General features: G+C 59.7%; 1 protein-coding gene and 1 long non-coding RNA gene across 4 annotated transcripts; both read left to right on the top strand.

The window, feature by feature from the left end:
* Window positions 1-302: 302 nt before the first annotated feature.
* HK2 (hexokinase 2) lies at window positions 303-15,388 on the top strand. Of its 3 annotated transcripts, XM_062597022.1 has the most exons (18): window positions 303-437; window positions 5,407-5,569; window positions 6,443-6,591; window positions 6,673-6,792; window positions 7,272-7,367; window positions 7,505-7,604; window positions 7,799-7,982; window positions 8,765-8,920; window positions 9,086-9,319; window positions 9,572-9,876; window positions 10,381-10,529; window positions 11,351-11,470; window positions 11,818-11,913; window positions 12,403-12,502; window positions 12,699-12,882; window positions 13,215-13,370; window positions 13,655-13,888; window positions 14,901-15,388. In XM_062597022.1, exons 1-18 carry the CDS (start codon window positions 375-377, stop codon window positions 15,043-15,045), a joined length of 2,754 nt encoding a protein of 917 aa, XP_062453006.1. In that variant the 5' UTR covers window positions 303-374; the 3' UTR covers window positions 15,046-15,388. The 3 variants fall into 3 exon arrangements, with proteins under 3 accessions (XP_062453006.1, XP_062453007.1, XP_062453008.1); XM_062597023.1 differs by lacking the exon at window positions 303-437 and having other exon boundaries at window positions 5,546-5,569; window positions 6,303-6,591; XM_062597024.1 differs by lacking the exons at window positions 303-437; window positions 5,407-5,569; window positions 6,443-6,591; ... (3 more) ...; window positions 7,799-7,982; window positions 8,765-8,920 and having other exon boundaries at window positions 9,318-9,375.
* A 527-nt stretch (window positions 15,389-15,915) lies between these two features.
* On the top strand, window positions 15,916-18,234 carry LOC134152010 (uncharacterized). Its single transcript, XR_009960952.1, has 2 exons — window positions 15,916-15,965; window positions 16,600-18,234. It is a non-coding gene; the product is annotated as an uncharacterized LOC134152010 (long non-coding RNA).
* Window positions 18,235-18,590: the final 356 nt, after the last annotated feature.

The following is an 18,590-nucleotide window of genomic DNA, read 5'->3' as shown; positions in this document are numbered from 1 at the left end:
GGCACGCGCGCAGACCAGGCAGTGGGGCGCACGAGCGCGTGCGCGCGCACCCACGTACCCTGCAGGCTCGCGTGGGCCCGCGCGCACGCACCCGCACCGTGCCCACCGCCCCCCCACCCGCACGCGCACACGCAGAGCCGCACGCGGCCGCGGCCCCGCGCGCTGGCGCCCCCGCGCGGCGCGGCCCAATGGGCGGGCGGCGCGGGCCACACACCCTCGCGGCGCGGCCAATGGGAGGAGGGCGCGGCGGCGCGTCATCGGGGGCCGGGGAACCTCCTCAATGAGCCACATTGTCGCGGGCGAGGACCGCGGCGCGCGCTGTTCCGGGGCCGCCTCCGCGCCGCGCCGCGCCGCTCCGCACCCCGCCGCGCACCATGATCGCCTCCCACCTGCTCGCCTACTTCTTCACCGAGCTCAACCATGACCAGGCGCAGAAGGTGTGCGGGATAAAGGGATCGGCGCGGGGAGGGGGGAAAGGGAGAGTGAAAGAAAAATTAAAAAAAAAAAGAAAAAAGAAAGAAAGAAAGAAAGAAAGAAGGGGGGAGGAAAACGGAGGGAAGGGGGAGAAGAAAGAGGAAAGGGGGAAAAGGAGGAAGCGGGGGGGAAGGGGAAGAGGAGAGAGGGGGAAAAGAGAAAAAGGGAGAAAAAAGGGGGAAAAGAAGAGGGGAAGGGAGAAAAGGGGGAGAAGCAGGAAAAGGGAAAAGAAAAAGGGGATGGGGAAAGGGGGAAAGGAGAAAAAAGGGGGAAGGAGGAAAGGAGGAAAACGGGAGACGGAAAAAGAGGAAAGGGGAGAAAAGAAAAGAAAGAAGGGAAAGGGAGGCAAGGGGGGAGGGAGGGAGGAGGAAAGAGAAGGAGGGGAAGGGAAAAGGGGAGAAGGAGAGGAGGGGGGAAGAGGGGAGCGGAGGAAAGAGAGGGAAGAGGGGGAAAAAGTGGGAAAAGGAGGGGGAGAAGCAGGCGGGAGGGCAGCGGGCGGGCGCTGCGCGGCCCCGTGCGGTACGTGCCGGCAGCGCGGCCGGGCGGGGGCTGCGCGGGGGCTGCGCGGCGGGTCCGCGCGGCCCGCACGTGGCGCCGCCGCGCCCGCGGGAGCGCAGCCGGGAGGCCCCGGCGAGGGGCCGAGCCCCGGGGGCGCCGGCCGACCCCCACCCCTACAGAAAGCATCTCGATGCCTTTTTTTTTTATTTTTTTTTTTTTTTTTAATCTCTGTGTTCCGGGTTGAAAACGCGAGTAAAACGTCCCGCTGCGGCGCGCTGGCTCTGTGTCACCGGTAACTCAGCGCTTAGATTTCAGGCACTGGAAAAATGCGAGCGGTTGTGTCCTTACGCGCCCAGCTGAAAGCATCCGTCCTTTGTTCGGCCGGGGCAGGCTATTAATCTCCCAACAATAGCTAAATAAGCGATTTCTGGGAAAGCGCCGGCTGGGAGACTCTGCGGAGGGTAAAACTCCTCTCCCCGGGGCCTCCGGTGAGCGCCGGCGGGCCGGACCCCCGCTCGGGGACGCGCCTGCAGCAGGTGCCGAGGCCGCGCCGCTGCTGGCGTCGCCCCGTCGCCCGCTGCCGGAGGGTCGCGACTGCCGCGAAACGTCTCCGTAAAGAAAGCAAAAGCGAAGCGCGCCGCTGCGCGCGGACCCGGCGCTCCCCGTGCCGTCGCGCGCGGCCGCGCCGGCGGGGGCCCGCTGGCTGCGGTAAATAGGAAGGAAAACACAAGACAAAGGACAGAAAAGGAAAGAAAAAAAAAAAGGGGGGGGGGGAAGAAAAAGGAACGAGTAGAAATAACTCCCCGACTCGAGCTGGTCTGCGGGGAAGTACGGGCTCGGCTTCTCCCCGTGCCCGCTGGTGGCGAGCGTGCCGGGGTTGTGCAAGGGCGAAAGCCGCGGGAAGGGCTTGGGCAACCCGCCGTCGGAAACGGGCCAAGCGCCCCGGCCCCGCTTCTGCTTTTCAGGCGACGGGCAGCTCGCCGGCTCCTTATCAGGGACGGGGAGCTTTTGTTCGAGGCGTTCGGCCTGCTCGCAGCCCGGGAACGCGGCGTGCCAGGCTCCGCAGCTGCTCGCCTCTCCTCCCGGCGCCCAAGACCAAACAAAGTTTATCGTGGAGACGGGGCGGAGGGAGAAGAAACCACCTGGCCGGGGCCTGGGCCGCCTCCGCCCCACCGTCGCCCGCCGGTGTTTTTAACCGTGCTCCCGCGAAGCTGGAGCTGCGACGGGAAAGGCTCCCGCCTCGCTGCGGCCGGGGGCCTTCACCCCTCGCCACGGCTTTGCCTCGGCAAGGAGGGAGAACGGGAGGCTCGGCTGAGCTTCCTGCGTCTGCGGCGCTCCCGGGGCCCCAGGGGCGAATTTTGCGACGCCGGGGGGTTAGTTTCCAGGAGCGGCGTTGGGTCGCCGGCCGGCCGGCACCAGCAGCTCCGCTTGCGGCTGTGGGAGGGGCGGCGGGATCGTGGGTTCCTGGAAACCAGCTGGCGGCTCCCGCAGCCTCCGAGGAGGAGGAGGAGGAGGAGGAGGAGGAGGAGGAGGAGGAGGAAGGGGCAGCGCGGCCGCCGCCGGGGGCTCGCCCGCGCCGTGACCGCTGAGTAATGGGGGCTCGGCCCCCGCGGTGCCGGGAACCGGCCGGGCAGGATCGCGCTTGAGTCACGCCGGCTTGGCCCTGCCCGGCTCGGCTCGGCGTGACTCGGGGCGTGTGTCAGCAGAGGCTCGGCTCCGCCGCCGAGATCACGCGGGGCTGAATTTCGGGAGCAGCCGGCGCCCGCGCTGAGTCGCGCCCCTGGCGCCGCGCTGCTCGGAGGAGCTTCCCGCCCGGCACGCGCTCCCTTCCCGGGAAGCGCGGCCGCCCCCGCTCCCCGTGGGATTCCCTACGCGACCTCAAGTATTAGTGATTAAAAAAAAAAAAGAAGAAAAAGAAAAAGGAACCTTTAAGGAAAAACTGGGAAGTAACTTCAGCAAAAAATATGATTTCAGAAAGAGGTCACCCCAGGGAGAGGCTCGAACGTGCACCCCTGCAGCCAGGAGCGCTCCGGGACGCTGCGGGTCTGTGTCAGAGCTCCACGCTTCACAGCTTGAGCCTGCCTGTTTTTCTCATGCATAACCACTTTGGGCACTTGGCAAAAAGGAAAAAAAAAAAAAGAAAAAAATCCACCCCAGAAACCGGCTGGCCTCTTGCAGTGTTACGCTGCCAAAATGTCCAGCTCCAAAGCTATCCGGGAGAGCCGCTACGGAGCTTGCAAAGTTTGCTCCGCGCTCAGTCCTTGCCCCAAACCCGGCTTTGGGAAGCAAAATGCGAAGGGAACGGCCGAAGGCGACCGGCTTCCCCGCCCCGCGCGCGGGGCAGCCGAGGCGCGAGCGCGCGGCCGAGGCCTTCTGCGTGGGAACGAGCGGCCCCTCGCCGCGGCGCCCGCGCAGGAAGCGCCCGGACCTCGCCGGAAGCCCTTCGCGCGCTGTAATTCGGCGCGTACCGAGCGATTGGGGAGGGGGCGGGGAGGGGGGGCCGTCCCCCATCCCCGTGCGACCGGGGTCCCCGGCGGAAGGCGCTCCCCTGCCCTCCGGCTCGGCCGCGTCCCCGCGCCCGGGCCGGGCGCCGAGGCTGATTCAGCGGGACCGTCAGCGTTAGGGACTTTTTTTTTTCTTTTTTTTTTTTTTTTTTTTTTTTTGGTCACCCGCATGAGTAGCCGCACGGATGGGACCGGTTTTGCAGATGCATAAGCAGAGGGATTAACTCTTCTTCTCACCTGAGTGGTTGCACTGGGTTTGAACGAGGTGGTTTGCATGCCTGGGCGCTTGCGCCGTCAAACCCTGGGGGGCTGCGGGGCCCGCGCTGCTGCGAGCAGCAGGAGAACGGAGAGGCGCTGCCAGGCCAGAGGGCTTCACGTGGCTGCGTCACGGGGCTGTGAGCTGTCGCCATCCGTTCCTCGCCCTGCTCCTCCAGGCAGGTCGAGTGTTATCTAGACCTCAATCTGAAACCCAGGCTTTTCCTCCTTCCTTGGAGACACGTCGCAGGCGCGAGCGGCGCGGCAGAGCCGCGGGAGCTGCGGCAGGGCAGCGCCCGGCGGGGCGAGGGCGGCCGCCGCTCCGCGGCGGGGACCAGCCGAGCCCCCGGAGCTGCCGCCAAGCCTCGAGAAAAGAGCATTTTCCCCCTCCCTCCCATCACCGCTCACATCGGATATTGCCTCAAGCCGGTTGCAGCTGCTTCAGCTGCAGTCCCGGTTCTCCTGCAGGGCTCACGCCGCTCCGGGAAGGGACGCGGGTCTGCCCCGGGGTGCCCGAGCTCGGACGCTCCCCGCTCCCTCCAGGGGTTCTGGTCCTGCCCGGCGCCGCCGCGGTGCTTCGCGGGGGCCGGACGCGCTGACCCGCCTGGGCCGGCGCCTGCGCGCGCGGGAGAAGATGATCCAGGTCTTAAAGGGCTTTGCGGAATTAGGAGAAGGTCACCCTGCTTCTTGCCCGGCTGCTTATTCCCGGCGCGGGGGAAACTGGAGGGCGCCAGCTGCACAGCGCGGAGGCTGCCCCGGAGAAAGGGGGCGAAACCTCCGCCGGCGTCCCGCTCCGAGCCCGGGAGGGCTCCGGGCCGGCCGCGGAGGGCGAGGGCGGAGGCGAGCCGGCCGGTCCTCCCTCCCTCCCTCCCTCCCTCCCTCCCTGCCCGGCGTCGCACGCGTGGGTGGCGAGCGCGAGCAGGGTGCTGCTCGGCTTCCCGCTCCGGCGGCCTCGGCTCGCTCTGCCCTCCGCTTGCGCCGCGGGGAAGGCTCTTTCGGGGAGGTCGGACGCGTCTCGGCCGGAGGAGGCCGGGCGGAGGCTCTCCCCGCCGCGGATGCCTGTCCTCGAGTGGCTTCCCCCAGCGCTTTGGCTCCGGAGCTGCGAGCAAGGAGGTGCCAAAGCACCCCGAGCCCGAAAACCGGCCGGGCGAAACCTCGGCCGGCCCGGAGCCGGGATCCGCTCCCCTGGAGCCGGGCCGCATCCGGGAGCGGGGTGGCGCCTCCGCCGGAGGGCTGGTGCCCGCCCGCAAAGCGCCCATTTCCGACTCCAGGGAAGCGCTATTAAATAATAAAAATAATAATAATAATGATAAAAAAAAAAAGAAGAAGCAGCTCACGCTTCCGATGACCTTATGTTATGTGTTACGTGCCTCCGGAGAGCCGGCCTGGGTGGAGCCTTCCTCTGACTTTACAGGGCTCGCAGCTGCCCTTTAATTAATTTTAAGTGAAGTTAATTGAAACGAGGCCCAGGCTGGGAGCTGGCCGGCTGTCCGCGCCAGGGCGGCTGCAGAGCGCGGCGGCGGTGACCCGCGGGCCGCCCCGGGGGGCTGCCCCTTCCCGACGGCCGGCCGGCCCCGAGCCCTCGCCCCGACGCTCCAGCTGAGCGCCGTCGCGCTCGGAGCCCCGGCCCGACCCTCCAGCTTTCCCAACCTCCTGCCTTTCCCGCGCCTTCCAGGTTGACAAATACCTCTACCACATGCGGCTGTCCGAGGAGACCCTCCAGGAGGTGTCCCAGCGCTTCCGCAAGGAGATGGAGAAGGGGCTCGGGGCGGACACCAACCCCACGGCCTCGGTGAAAATGCTGCCCACCTTCGTGAGGTCCACGCCGGACGGGACAGGTAGGGCCAGCGGCTCCCTCCCGCCTCGGAAGCGAAGCGCGGCGTCGCCCGGAGGCGCGCTTGGAAAACCAACGGGGAAGCGGAGGGTTTCGGGCAATTCGGGCAAGGTTTTGGCACGCTTGGCACTGGTTTGCACTTTTTTTTTTTTTTTTTTTTGGTGCAATTCTGGCCAAAATCTGACACTTCTGGCCAGCGTGCGGAGCACTGGGAGCTCCGCCGGCGCCCTCCCTCGCTCCCTCCCCGCCTCGGCTTTGGGATTACGGCGGCTGACGGCCGTCCTCGTGCGCGGTCCGCAGCTCCCCGGGATCCGCTTACATAAGCGCAAGGTCACGTCCGCGGGGCCGCGGCCTCCCCCGGCTCGCCCCGCCGGCGGGAGATCCCGCGGGAGCGAGGCGGCCGGAGCCCTCCGAGTCCGAGAGGCGCCTTTCCGCCCGGCGGCCCCTTCGCGGCGCAGCGGCGCTGACCGGCGGCCCCGGCGCGAGGGAGGAAGCCTCGAGCGACGGCCGCGGAGGGCTCCCGCGGGAAGCCAGGGTTAGGGCCGCGTGCTAGCGAAGCGGGCGGTTTTGCTCCGGCCGGAGCCGCCGGCGCAGCACGTCCGCCGCGTCCGGCAGCCGCGCCGTGCTCGCAGAGCGCTTTGCCCCGGCCCTCGGCCCCGGCAGCTCGGTGCTCGAAACAGCCAGCTTGGCGCTTTCCCCCCATCCCGGCTCTGAGCCCGTCCTAAACTCGTCAGCAGGCCATGCTGGTGCCGGGTAAAATTAAAAAAACGGGGTGCCGAAGCTGGTGGGCACGCAGCGCAGGCTGGTCCCGCGGGCGCGCGCGTCCCGGCGAGGGGGCCGCTCGGCCAAAACGCCGTGCCGGTCCCGGCTCCCGCAGAGGACGGAGACTTCCTGGCCCTGGATCTGGGCGGCACCAACTTCCGCGTGCTGCGAGTGAGGGTGTCCGACAACGGGCTGCAGAAGGTGGAGATGGAGAACCAGATTTACGCCATCCCCGAGGAGCTCATGCGAGGCAGCGGCGTGCAGGTGGGTTTGATGCTGCCCCCCCCCTTCCTTCCTCCTCCTCCTCCTCCTCGGGCAGCTCTGGAGCGACGGGCTGTTTTCCAGCTCTTCGACCACATTGCCGAGTGCCTGGCCAACTTCATGGACAAGCTGAACATCAAAGACAAGAAGCTGCCCCTGGGCTTCACCTTCTCCTTCCCGTGTTGCCAGACCAAGCTGGACGAGGTGAGCGGAGGCGCCGCGAGCCGGTGGGGTGGCGGGGCGGGGGGGAGAGCGCGGAGGAGGGCGGCTCGCCGGGGGCACGGCGCCGCCGAGCTCGATGAGCTGTCAGCTCCGCTCAGCGTCCGCGCCGCGAGACGAGCCGGCTCGGGAAGCAGAGCCCGGCGGAGGCACGTGGCCCTCTGCCGCTCGCCGCCCCGGGGCTCTGCCGCCTCCCGCTCTCGGAGGCGGCCGCCTTCCTCGCCCTCGCGTCACCCCGGCTTCCTGGGCTCCATGCTGCTCCGGCACGTCGGCACGTCCTCGCCGCGGACGCGCCGGGTCGCGGGGCAGGCGGGCGGCCGCGTTGCTCGCGGTCCTGCCGAGGGCCGTATAAAAGCCGGGCCAGGAGGCGTTTGCCCCCGGGGGGGGGGGGGTCTCGTCCCGGTGCCTCGTCTCCGTTTCCCCGTGAGCCGGCCCCGAGCGCCCGCTTCGCCGTGTCTCCGTAGAGCATCCTGGTGACGTGGACCAAGGGGTTCAAATGCAGCGGTGTGGAGGGGAAGGACGTGGTCTCGATGCTGCGCAAGTCCATCAAGAAACGAGGGGTGAGAGCTTCTGCAGGCGACGGGACGGGCACGCCGGGGCCGCGCCGTGGGCGCCTCCGCGCCTGGGCTGCGGCGCTGGGTCGGGCCGGGCCGTTCCGACCGCGCTGCCTCACCGCCTCGCTTCTCCACCGTTGCAGGACTTTGACATAGACATCGTCGCCGTGGTGAACGACACGGTCGGGACCATGATGACCTGCGGTTACGACGACCACAACTGCGAAGTCGGCCTCATCGTCGGTGAGCTGCAGCAGGGCTGGGCGAGGGCAAACGTGCCGCAAAGTACCTCGGGCTGCGGTGCAAGGCAGACCCTCAAACCGGCTGCCAGTTTGCTTTATATATTGCATTTGGCTATTGCTAATTATGGAGAAAAAGGGAAACGCGGCATCGTTTCTCAGCTGCCTGAAGTGACGGAGCCTCTGTGCTCGGTGCAGGTACCGGTACCAACGCCTGTTACATGGAGGAGATGAGACACATTGACCTGGTGGAAGGGGACGAAGGCCGGATGTGCATCAACATGGAGTGGGGGGCCTTTGGCGACGACGGGGTGCTGAACGACATCAGGACTGAGTTCGACCACGAGATAGACATGGGCTCGCTCAACCCTGGCAAACAGTTGTAAGCGCATTCCTGGCTCCAGCTCAGACTCGGGGTTTGCTCTGCCTTTTCTGTCCTCCCTTTGTGCTAGTGGGACTGAGGAGGTCATCCCAGTTAAGTAGGTCACAGTGTCCTCCAGGGTACTGGCTACACCAGCGCAAATAGGGACGACATCACCAGTTTGGGTTGGTGCATCCGATGAACCTCCCAATGTCCGCTCCCTCCGGAGCCCTTTGCTTGGATAACGTGTCCATCTCCGTTTCCTTCCCCTTCCCATGTAATAAGCTGCAAGCAAAGGCAAATACCACCACCTAATGTTCACATTAGAGTCCTACAGAATTCCCATTTCCGATAGGGTGTAGGTATCTTCATAGCTGGCTTCTGGCAGCACGGGTAGGTTTTGGGGCAGATCTCTGGGAACTGAAAGACACCCTTCAAGTAGCTGTAAATTCTCCTTGCAGAATAACACTTTGGTTAACACGGCTTTGCTTTCTTGGTGATGGGAGAGAATAAACTACCCTGGAAAATGAGCCCCTAGGTTATATCTATGCCTGAAAGGTTGCTCTGTCGTTACAGCAAAGGGCTTTTAACGTAGACCTGCCTTGGGGAGCTCTGTTCTTGCAGGAGTGTGGGCATGTCAGTGATCTGAATAACTCCTGCAGATGGTGCAAGCATCTGCCCTCTTTTGGGGGCACAGTCTGATTTTTTCACGCTTACGTACTGGAAACCCGCCCATGCCATTTGGTGGTCAGCTCCTGGTGCACCCACAGTCAAGCGAATGCATCTTGTGCTTACCTTGGCAGGTTTGAGAAGATGATCAGTGGTATGTACATGGGAGAGCTGGTCAGACTCATCCTGGTGAAGATGACTAAGGAAGGGCTCTTGTTTGGTGGGAGGCTCACACCAGATCTGCTCACTACTGGCCACTTCGAGACCAGATACGTCTCTGCTATTGAGAAGTGAGTGGGACCGAGATGTTTTTCAGGGGATCCTAGCCTAGTTCCTGATGTTTGTGCTGCTAGAACAGGACTCATCACAGAGCTATCCGCTGGGCAAAAAGAAACACTTTAGACCACAAAAGTGGTATTGTCAGGCACAAGTCTCTTCTGTTCTTTTATCTGTAGGGAGAAAGAAGGGTTGCAAAAAGCCTATGAGATCCTCACCAAGCTGGGCATGGAGCCATCTCATGAAGACTGCGTGGCCACCCACCGCATCTGCCAGATTGTCTCCACCCGCTCGGCCAACCTGTGTGGGGCCACCCTGGCGGCCGTGTTGCGACGTATTAAGGAGAACAAGGGGCTGGACCGGCTGCGGTCCACTGTCGGAGTGGATGGCTCTGTCTACAAGAAGCACCCTCAGTAAGTCCATGAGCGTGGACAAGGCCGGTGGGGAGCAAGAGGGGGCTGGCTGCAGGGTGAGAGCGCACGTGCAAATCTGGCCCTACCAGCAGTGAATACAAGCTTGGCACGAGCGGCGTGTCTCTGAGTATCCCCCAGGGCCCCACCATTTGGATCCCAAAGGGACTTTTATTCCCAGAGACTCACATGCCCCATGATGACGTACTCAACTCCTCTTCTTCCTCCTCCCCTCCCCTCCCCTCCGCCCCATAGCTTTGCCCGGCGCCTCCATAAGACAGTGCGGAAGCTGCTGCCAGACTGCGACATCCGGTTCGTGAGGTCGGAAGACGGAAGCGGCAAAGGGGCAGCCATGGTGACAGCTGTGGCCTACAGACTGGCTGCCCAGCACAAGGCGCGGCAGAAGACGTTGGAAGCCCTCAAACTAAGCCGTGAGCAGCTCCTGGAGGTGAAGCAAAGGATGAGGCTGGAGATAGAGAAGGGGCTTGGCAAGCAGACACATGCAGAGGCCACGGTGAAAATGTTGCCCACCTACGTGTGCTCAACTCCAGATGGGACAGGTGAGGTGCCACATACCTGCTGTGTAGGGCACAAAGTGAGCATCTCAGCTCCCAACATCTCTGCCTTTTAGGGAAAGGCTGGGACTTTTGCATGGTCGGTTCCCTCCTTATGGTGTGAGTGACACAAGGTTTTTAACCTCCTGGTACGATACTGGAAAAAGCAGCTGAGCCTCCAGGACGCTATGCATTGGACTTCACACCAAGCTTTGCTTTTTCTGCTGCAGGTTTCTCACCACTGTTGCCTTGGGTTGTACTCCCAGTTTCATTTCATGGCTTGAGTGTCCACTTCTCCATGGCTTAACACCCTGCTGTGTCCATGAGGCTGGAGCTAACCTCTACGTTGCCTTCTTGCCTTTTCACCTGTGCCCACTGTTCTCATTTCTTGCCATGTCTCTTGGGTTTCTGGTCCTCCTAGGAGGAAGGCAGATTTGGATGACCCTTTGGGCCACACTCAAAAGGCCCCTGTTGGGATCTCTCTCTTAATGAGCCTCTTTTGGGTTTCAGAAAAAGGAGATTTCCTGGCCCTGGACCTGGGAGGGACAAATTTCCGTGTGCTGCTAGTACGTGTGCGGAACGGGATGAGACGTGGCGTTGAGATGCACAACAAGATCTACTCCATCCCGTTGGAGATCATGCAAGGGACAGGAGAGGAGGTGAGGATGAGCAGCTGGAGACTGGGGGGGAAGACATCTTTCCTGGGGATGCTGTGGAAGTGGTAATCAGTGCAGCCACCCCAGAAGGCCAGTGCAGGCCCAACCATGGGCCCTGCGAGTTGATTTTGCCTTGCTTTGGTTTCCATGGCACAAAATAAGGAGCGCGGATGACACTTGCTTTCTTGCCTTTGCAAAGGACTCAGATAGATGTCCTGCAGCACTGGAGCTTGAAATGTGCTTTAGAAAGTGCAAAATTGGCTTTAGGTTAGCAATGGTTATTCCCAGACATCAGTGACCCTCCCTGAAATGCACAGTGAAACCCACAGTGACCCACTCCTACCCCATCAAAGGGCAGATAAACATCAGCCACATTGCCTGGATAGGGAAACCACAACACAGGCACTCAGAGACCCTCCAGAGCCGTGTTCACAGACTGAAGCAGTTTTGCAAACTACTTCAAGCAGTGCTTGGGGGACAGGAGGTTTTCTAGCAGGTGTCGAGGCAGATGGGTTCTGGGGCTACCTTGTGAAGGACCACCCATGTGAAGTTGTCACTTCTTTGCCAGCTCCTTCTTTGCTTTGGGGTGCAGTATGGGGTCTGCAAGATGGAGATATGAGAGTGATATCACCACACTGGTGCTGGGGGAGAGACAAAAGGGAGCAATTTTGGGGTTTGCTCACCTCGTACAGTGCAGCTGAGGGGTCTGTTCAGAGCCCTGGTGGCTTGGGAATGGATCGCTGCCCTCAGAACATCAGGTAGGCTAAAAGTGAATTGAGCTTTCCACTGTGACTTAACTGCCTCCTCTGGCTCTGTCTGCCCAGCTCTTCGACCACATTGTCCACTGCATCTCTGACTTCCTGGAGTACATGGGGATGAAGGGTGTATCACTCCCGCTCGGATTCACATTCTCCTTCCCTTGCCAGCAGACCAACCTGGATGAGGTAAGCCCAACTTGTGTCACACGTGGCCGGTATCCAGGGCTGGCTGAAAAGCCAAATCGCACTGGTAAGTCCAGGTACTCGAATCAACGGCTGTGGGGCAGATCAGCCAGAGATCCAAAAGAGGGGTGAGGTGAGAGCTTGGGGCTACCAGCGCTCCTGCAAAGCCTCCTTTGCTGCTTCAAAAAACCCCGCAGATCTCCCGAGCTCTGGAGAGGGCTCAGTCGACACGCGTGAGGATCTGACCTCCGCTTGGCTGATAGCGCCCACCAAAAACTGGTGGAGGTGTGGGGGCTGTCCCTCCTGTCCGGCTGCCTGGATGGCTCACTGCAGTTTTTTCCCTGCAATAGGGGATTCTTCTGAAGTGGACAAAGGGTTTCAAGGCCACCGGCTGTGAAGGAGAAGATGTAGTGAACCTGCTAAAGGAAGCAATTCACAGGAGAGAGGTGAATGTCCGTGGAGCTGTGAGAAAAGCTGCTTGCTGCCATATCCCAGCTCTTTGGGGGATCTTTAATTGGGCTTTAAAAGCAAGTTAATGGGCTGAACACAGGGTTAATGAGTATCTGATTTTAAACAACCACCTTTAGTCATTGCTAGAGGTTGGATTTTCAGACCTTGCAGCCAAGATCCTGCTTCTGTCCAGGACTGGAGCAGACTTCTCTCCTATGACTTGGGGAGACACCGTTGCCCTCTTCCTCAGTGCAGATCACACACAGCTCTTGCTGTGAGGCTGCTTCTGGCAGGACTCCTCCAGCATGCCAGTACTTACCTTGGTGGAGGTATCTGAGGTGTGACCGACTCTTGTATTGTCCACCTAAAGATACATGGGGCATGTGTGCACACCCAGCAGTCAGGTCCTTTCCCATCGCTGGAGAAGACAGTGATGTGTCAGGCTGTCTTCCAGGAGTAACATGCATAATCCCTTCCCTCTGCAGGAATTTGACCTGGATGTGGTTGCCCTGGTAAACGACACAGTTGGCACCATGATGACCTGTGGGTATGAAGATCCATATTGTGAAGTTGGGCTGATAGTCGGTGAGAACTGAAACTTTCTTGCAGAGTTCCCTTGCCCATCCTGTTGGTGGGCACCAATCCACCTGTGCAGGGCAGTCTTAGCCATTTCCAGTGCCTCTTCCTTTGGGACAGGGCTTCTGGCTGTTCAGGATGTAAGATAAAAGCTCACAGACAGCTTCTCTGAGCCCGCTGTTGAAAGATGCTTTTCTCTTGGCAGGCACAGGCAGCAACGCCTGTTACATGGAAGAGATGAGGAATGTGGAGCTGGTGGAAGGGGAGGAGGGCAGGATGTGCGTGAACATGGAGTGGGGGGCGTTTGGTGACAACGGGTGCTTGGACGACGTGCGGACGGAATTTGACTTGGCGGTGGATGAGCTGTCTCTCAACCCTGGGAAGCAAAGGTGCGTGGTGGCTTTGTGAGGCTAGGAAGGGACTCCACTGCGAGAGCTGCCCCTAACCCTCTGGTGTGCCTGGGGCAAGGTGTGCACAGAGATGAGACTGGGTGTCTAGGAGCAACTCAGTGCTCCCCCTCAACCCCTTGGTGGACCATCAGCGTCAACCAAGCTTCCTGCCTGCAAGGTGGAGACCGCACTGCTGTGTTTTCTCCAGGGTATCTGGCCTGGCACCTTGCTGAATTTCATGAGGAAGGTGTCTGGCCAAGCTGGGATCTGGATCCCACATGCTGCTGTGTCCCTTCCTGCCCTGATGTTCAGCCCTGTCCTCTCCCCTCTAGGTTTGAGAAGATGATCAGCGGGATGTACCTGGGTGAGATTGTCCGAAACATCCTGATGGATTTTACTAAGCGAGGGCTGCTCTTCCGGGGACGCATCTCAGAGAGGCTGAAGACCAGAGGGATTTTTGAGACTAAGTTCCTATCCCAGATAGAAAGGTGAGCTCGGACAGGCAGGGTGGGCAATGATTCTGGCCTTGTTGCTGCAGACCAGAGCAGAGATATAGCTTGGGAAACGCGTCCCCAAGGCTTACAGGAGAAATCTCAAGTGCTGAGCTCCTTCTGGAGCCAGGATGGTGCAGAAAACGACAGCAAAATCGCAGACTTCTGCGTTATCTAAACCATGAGTTCCTGTGCTCTGCAGGGTGCAGATAAGAAAGGAGAAGCCAAAAGCCCAAGCTGCCCCATCTGATAATGCTGCCTCTATCTTGTGTCCTCCGCAGCGACTGCCTGGCCCTGCTCCAAGTGCGCTCCATCCTCCAGCACCTCGGCCTGGAGAGCACATGCGACGACAGCATCATCGTGAAGGAGGTGTGCACGGTGGTGGCTCGGCGGGCAGCCCAGCTCTGCGGGGCTGGCATGGCAGCTGTGGTGGACAAGATCCGGGAGAATCGTGGGCTGGACTTCCTAAAGGTCACGGTCGGTGTGGACGGCACGCTCTACAAGCTGCATCCTCAGTGAGTCGCTCATCTGCATGCAGGCGGCCCAGGGCTGTCCTCAAAGGAAACCGGGGCGATGTGCTCATCCCAGGCAGGATGGGTGCTGAGCAGGGGTCTGGTTTGGGCAGTCAGAGAGGACAGGAGGAGACCTAAGGTCTTAAGGGTTGCGAGGACCAGAAGCCCACCGAGCTAGACTTTGTCAGGATGCAACAAGGGGTGGCTGCTCCCTAAGGGGCAGGTAGCTGGGAGCCGAGGGGCATGACACAGCCAGCAGGGCAGGGGCCTCGCCAGGCAGGGCCTGTCCCACCACCCCAGAGTGAGGTGAGCAGGACAGAGGTGATGATCAAGTTCAACCAAGAGTCTAGATCATCAGACAAGCTTGTAGTGATGAGGCTGGTCTGAGATCAAGTTAGGAAGTCAATCCACAGGCCAGATGCTTGCCAGGCAGGTCTGTGGTGGTAATGCAGGTCTGAAGCTAAGCCAGGAAGTCAGCCTGTAGGTCAAGGTCTGCATCAACAAGGTCCATCTTTGGGCATAAGCATGCTAGAGACCGCAACTTGTAGAACAATATAGCTCAGACAGAGAGTGAAGGCCCAGGGCTGAGCTTAAACCGGCCCATGGGCAGAGGGGATTGGTGGAGACCCCAGGTGAGGCTGCTCAGGACCATTAAATCCTATTAGTGCTCTCAGGACCCTGACAAACTCTACCTGGGGAGTTTGGAGCAGGTGCCACATTCGGTCCTGGCTGGAAGGAGAACGGGTGTACACCAGGGCAACCATGAGCCTGGCTGAAGTACGGAGACTCGGCGTCTCTGATGCCTAACACGTGGCTGAGCTTACCTCGCAGCTCTCTCTGAAAGCGGTCCTGCTCCTCTGTTGACCTTGTTTCTCTGAGTCTGTAGCGCTGGTGGAGAGTTTGCTGAAGGCAACCGTAAAATAGGGGCCAACGGGTTCCTGCCCTTTGGGGCTGGCACCTGCAACCACAGGCGACTTAAACCGGCTCCTCTTCTTTCTCTGCCGCTTTCCTGCAGCTTCTCCAGTGTCATGCACGAAACAGTGAAGCAGTTGTCCCCCAAGTGCGACGTGACCTTCCTGCAGTCGGAAGACGGCAGCGGCAAGGGCGCAGCGCTCATCACGGCGGTGGCCTGCCGGATCCGGGAGGCCGGCCAGCGGTAGAAGGAAGGAGGTTTGCTGAAGAGCTTGGTCTCAGCAAAGCAGAGGATGTTCCCCTTCCCGTCCCCGCCTCCCTCCCTCCGTACGCACACACACAACCCCCTGCAAGCAGACTCTCAGCTTTCCTAGGTCTCTCGAGATACCGCCAGTAGGGCTGGAGATGCTGTGCGCTTTCCATAGAGTTTGTCTTAGGAGTTTGCCTGCCATAAAAACCCCGTGCTGAGTAAAGCTCCCGGTGTCTTCTGGCTGTGTACCCGCATCTCCAGTCCGAGCTGGACCTGTTTCGCTTGCAGCCTGCTTTAAACCCCAGCTCTCCTCCCCGCATCTCCTCCCCGCCCTGCCGTGTCCCCCGGCGGCAGCAAGGGTCACGCTAGCGTAACTGAGATTCTGCATCGTCACTTTACGGTAACCGATACCTATTTATGTGCGTTCGAGTCGTCGTATCCGTGCTCTAGAAAGCAAACCCCGTTAGGACCGGCCTCGAGACCCCCACCGGCCTTTCACCCTGACCGAGGCTGTACTATTTCCGCGAAAGTCGTGGCGGTCCTTAAAGCAGGGCGCGCGGGACTCGAGCCAGCGCGGTCGGCGCCTGCGCCGGGAGATACCGGCTGTCTCCGCGCGGAGCCGGCGGCGGCGGTCGAGAAGGCGCCGGAGCCCGGCCGGGGGCTCCCGTTCAGCTGCTCCAGCCGAGCACGTGCCTGGAAATAACTGGGGGCGGGGGGGGGGGGGGGGGGTGGTCTGACGGCGCTCCCCGAGCTCGCGCCCCGGCCGCTGCCGCCCTGCCGCAGGGCGCCCGCCCGACGCCGGCGGCCCGCGAGTTTGGTTCGCTTCTGGTCCGTGGAGCAGCCCCGTCTTCGGCCCCTTAGGTGACGTCCGCGTTTACGCGCTGTGTATTCACGTCTCGAGATCGCGTGTCTCTCCGTGTACGTAGTCTCGGGGTGGGGGGGTGGCAGCGCTTCGGTTCTGACGTCGTTTAATGTCGTTTAAGAGCGGTGTGGAGTGCTCGTGCTCTTTTTTTTTTTTTTTTTTCCCTTTCTTTTTCTTGTTTTTAATTTATGTTTTTCTTGGGGGTAGACTGGAGATAAAAAAGACCCAGATTCCCGAGGTGATGGGAGACGTCGAGGCTTTCCCAGTATCTGCCGCGCGAACCGAAGGGGACCCGAGGGGGCCGGGCCGGGGGGCGGGTGGGGGGGGTGGATGTTTCTGTACATATTTAGTGGAAAGTAATGACATTAGAGTGATTGCAACGACAAAAATGTCCCGTGAACAGACCTTCAGTTTGGAGGATCGAGTTTTCGTGTAATTCTTATGGATATTTTTATACTGTTTGGGGGAAACTTCGTTACCAGCCATCTCTCTTCTACGACGGGTTCAAGTTCCGTAGCACAACTTTAAAGCAAAATTTCTCCTTGGGCATTTTAAATGCTTTTTTTTTTTATATATATAAGCCTCAAAACAATTATAATAAATGAAACCTGACTATGTATAGCAAGGATGTAAGAAACCAAGTTTAGTGGAAGTTTTAGAAGATTAAAAAAATATATATTTTTTTTAAAGATGATATAGAAATCCTCTAACGTGCTACCAAGCGGATGTGTGTGATGCTTTCCTGGGACGCCCAGCATTTTGCCTGCTTGGAAAAAAAAAAAAAATGAAACAGAAGTAGTTTTTAACCAGCTTCGCCAGTGTGTTAGCAGCGGTGTTTTTACCCCCCACGCCGGGACCGGCGCGGCTCTGCCCCCTTCGAGACGCCCAGCGCCGGCGTCAGCGGGGCGGGGGGTGATTTTATGCAGCTATCGCTCGGGGCACGTGGGGACAGCCCTCGTTCAGGCTCCGGTTGAGCAAATCCTTTTGAGTCCAGCTCTCTCCGGGGGCGAAAGGGAAACGCTGGGAGCTAAGGAAAGCTTTTAATCGAACACTTGTAGAGGTTTGCACTCCTTTATTTTTTTTTTCCCCCCCACCTTTGGTCTGGCAGCGCTGACGAGTGCCAGAGCTGGTTGCTGTGCGGTCTGCTTGTAACCTCAACCCCAAACGTTGCCACAGGATGTTACGTGAATGTGTTTAAAATGGAGAAGGGAAGGTCAAATCAGGAATATTGATATGAAGGGAAGGTCAAATCTCTATATATTCGTACATAGAGGGAGGAAGGCAGACGGGCTGAGCTACTTGACTTGCCCATCAGTCCGTCTCCTTCCTCCGGTAAGAAGTGCTGCTTTGTGGACGTAGGATGGCTTTTGTCGTGCTTAGCCGCACCATTAAGATGCATTTTCTCGGTGGTGGTGGTGGTGGGCCAGTGCGTCCTCCAGCCGTGCCGGCAGCAGGTTGGGGGGAGCAGCGTTTCCCCACAGCGCCAGCCGCTAGGCAGGAGGGAGCGACCTCTCCTTCCGGGCAGGAGGAACCTGCCTCTGCCCTTTTGGAGTCCAAGGCCGTGTACAGACTGACACATCTTCAGTCTCTCAAGACCTTTGAGGAGCCTCAGAGCACCTGAGGGCTGGAAGCAGCTCACAGCTTCCAAACCTAGAGGTGATTTGATGCTTCTGTGCTGCACTCCCACGCGATCGAGACGTGCTCAGGCTATTCAACAGAGACGAGGGCATGAAAAGATCCAGTGGGTGGGAGATGAGCGCCAAAAGCCACCCGTCCCCGTGCAACGGGTGGTGAGGTACCAGCCGACCGAATAAACCGGGCTGGGGGAGCCTCGGTGCCTCACCTCGCCACCCTTCCAGCTCTCCAGCGGACAGAGAGGAGCGGTCTGCTTCCTCCGGCAGGAGAGCAGTCGCTGAGGCAAAAGAGGCGATTCCTGGTTATAAGGTAGAGTGAGAAAGAGTCATTTCCCAGCGTGACGGGGATTTTGCAAGGGTAAAGGAAGGAGCCCGGAGCCTCGCCGGCCTCAAACGCAGAAATTGCATCTTAATGGAGACGCTGGCTCCAGGTGGGGCAGGTGGAGTTAAATAAAGCCAAAGACTGTCCGGCTGCTAGCAGAAATGAGTGATTGTAGTTTCATCTGATGTTCTGTAATTGTGTTTACAATATTTATTTTTAGTGAATGACTGCAATTATATATATATAGGCTTCCTTATTTTTGTATTTTACACACTATTTTCCTCAGTGTGGTATTGTATTTCTCAGCTCCCCTTTGCCACAATTGCTGCTCCTAGTCAGTGAAATAAAAGAACAAAAAACATGTTCTCTGAGTGAGTTGTGATGTGTTTGGGTTTTTGTGCTCCTCTCTCTCCTCTCCTCCATCCCTAGCCCCTCAGGAATCCCTTAGGAATGGCACCTGCACCTCTGGCCCCATCCCAAATCCTCAATTCCATCCACAGGGAAAAAGGGCCAAAATTGTGAAGGGATTGATCTCCTTGCACGAGCAGTCCCTCTATAGGCAAGGTGGGGGGGGGGTCGAGAAGTGGGGGGCAGGGACCCATAGCTCAGGGGAGGCAGTTATGCCTCTTGACAAAAAGATCAGTCTGATGATGTGCTAGATGAAGGCCTTAATGTTCTTCTGCTCTTGTCCACAGAAATACAAGACTTAATGCATTACTGCACAG

The sequence above is a fragment of the Rhea pennata genome, chromosome 28 (genome assembly GCF_028389875.1).
Source record: "Rhea pennata isolate bPtePen1 chromosome 28, bPtePen1.pri, whole genome shotgun sequence".
Classification (NCBI taxonomy): domain Eukaryota; kingdom Metazoa; phylum Chordata; class Aves; order Rheiformes; family Rheidae; genus Rhea; species Rhea pennata.
The sequence above is the reverse complement of the archived record's forward strand: the minus strand, read 5'-3'. Positions and strand labels throughout refer to the sequence as shown.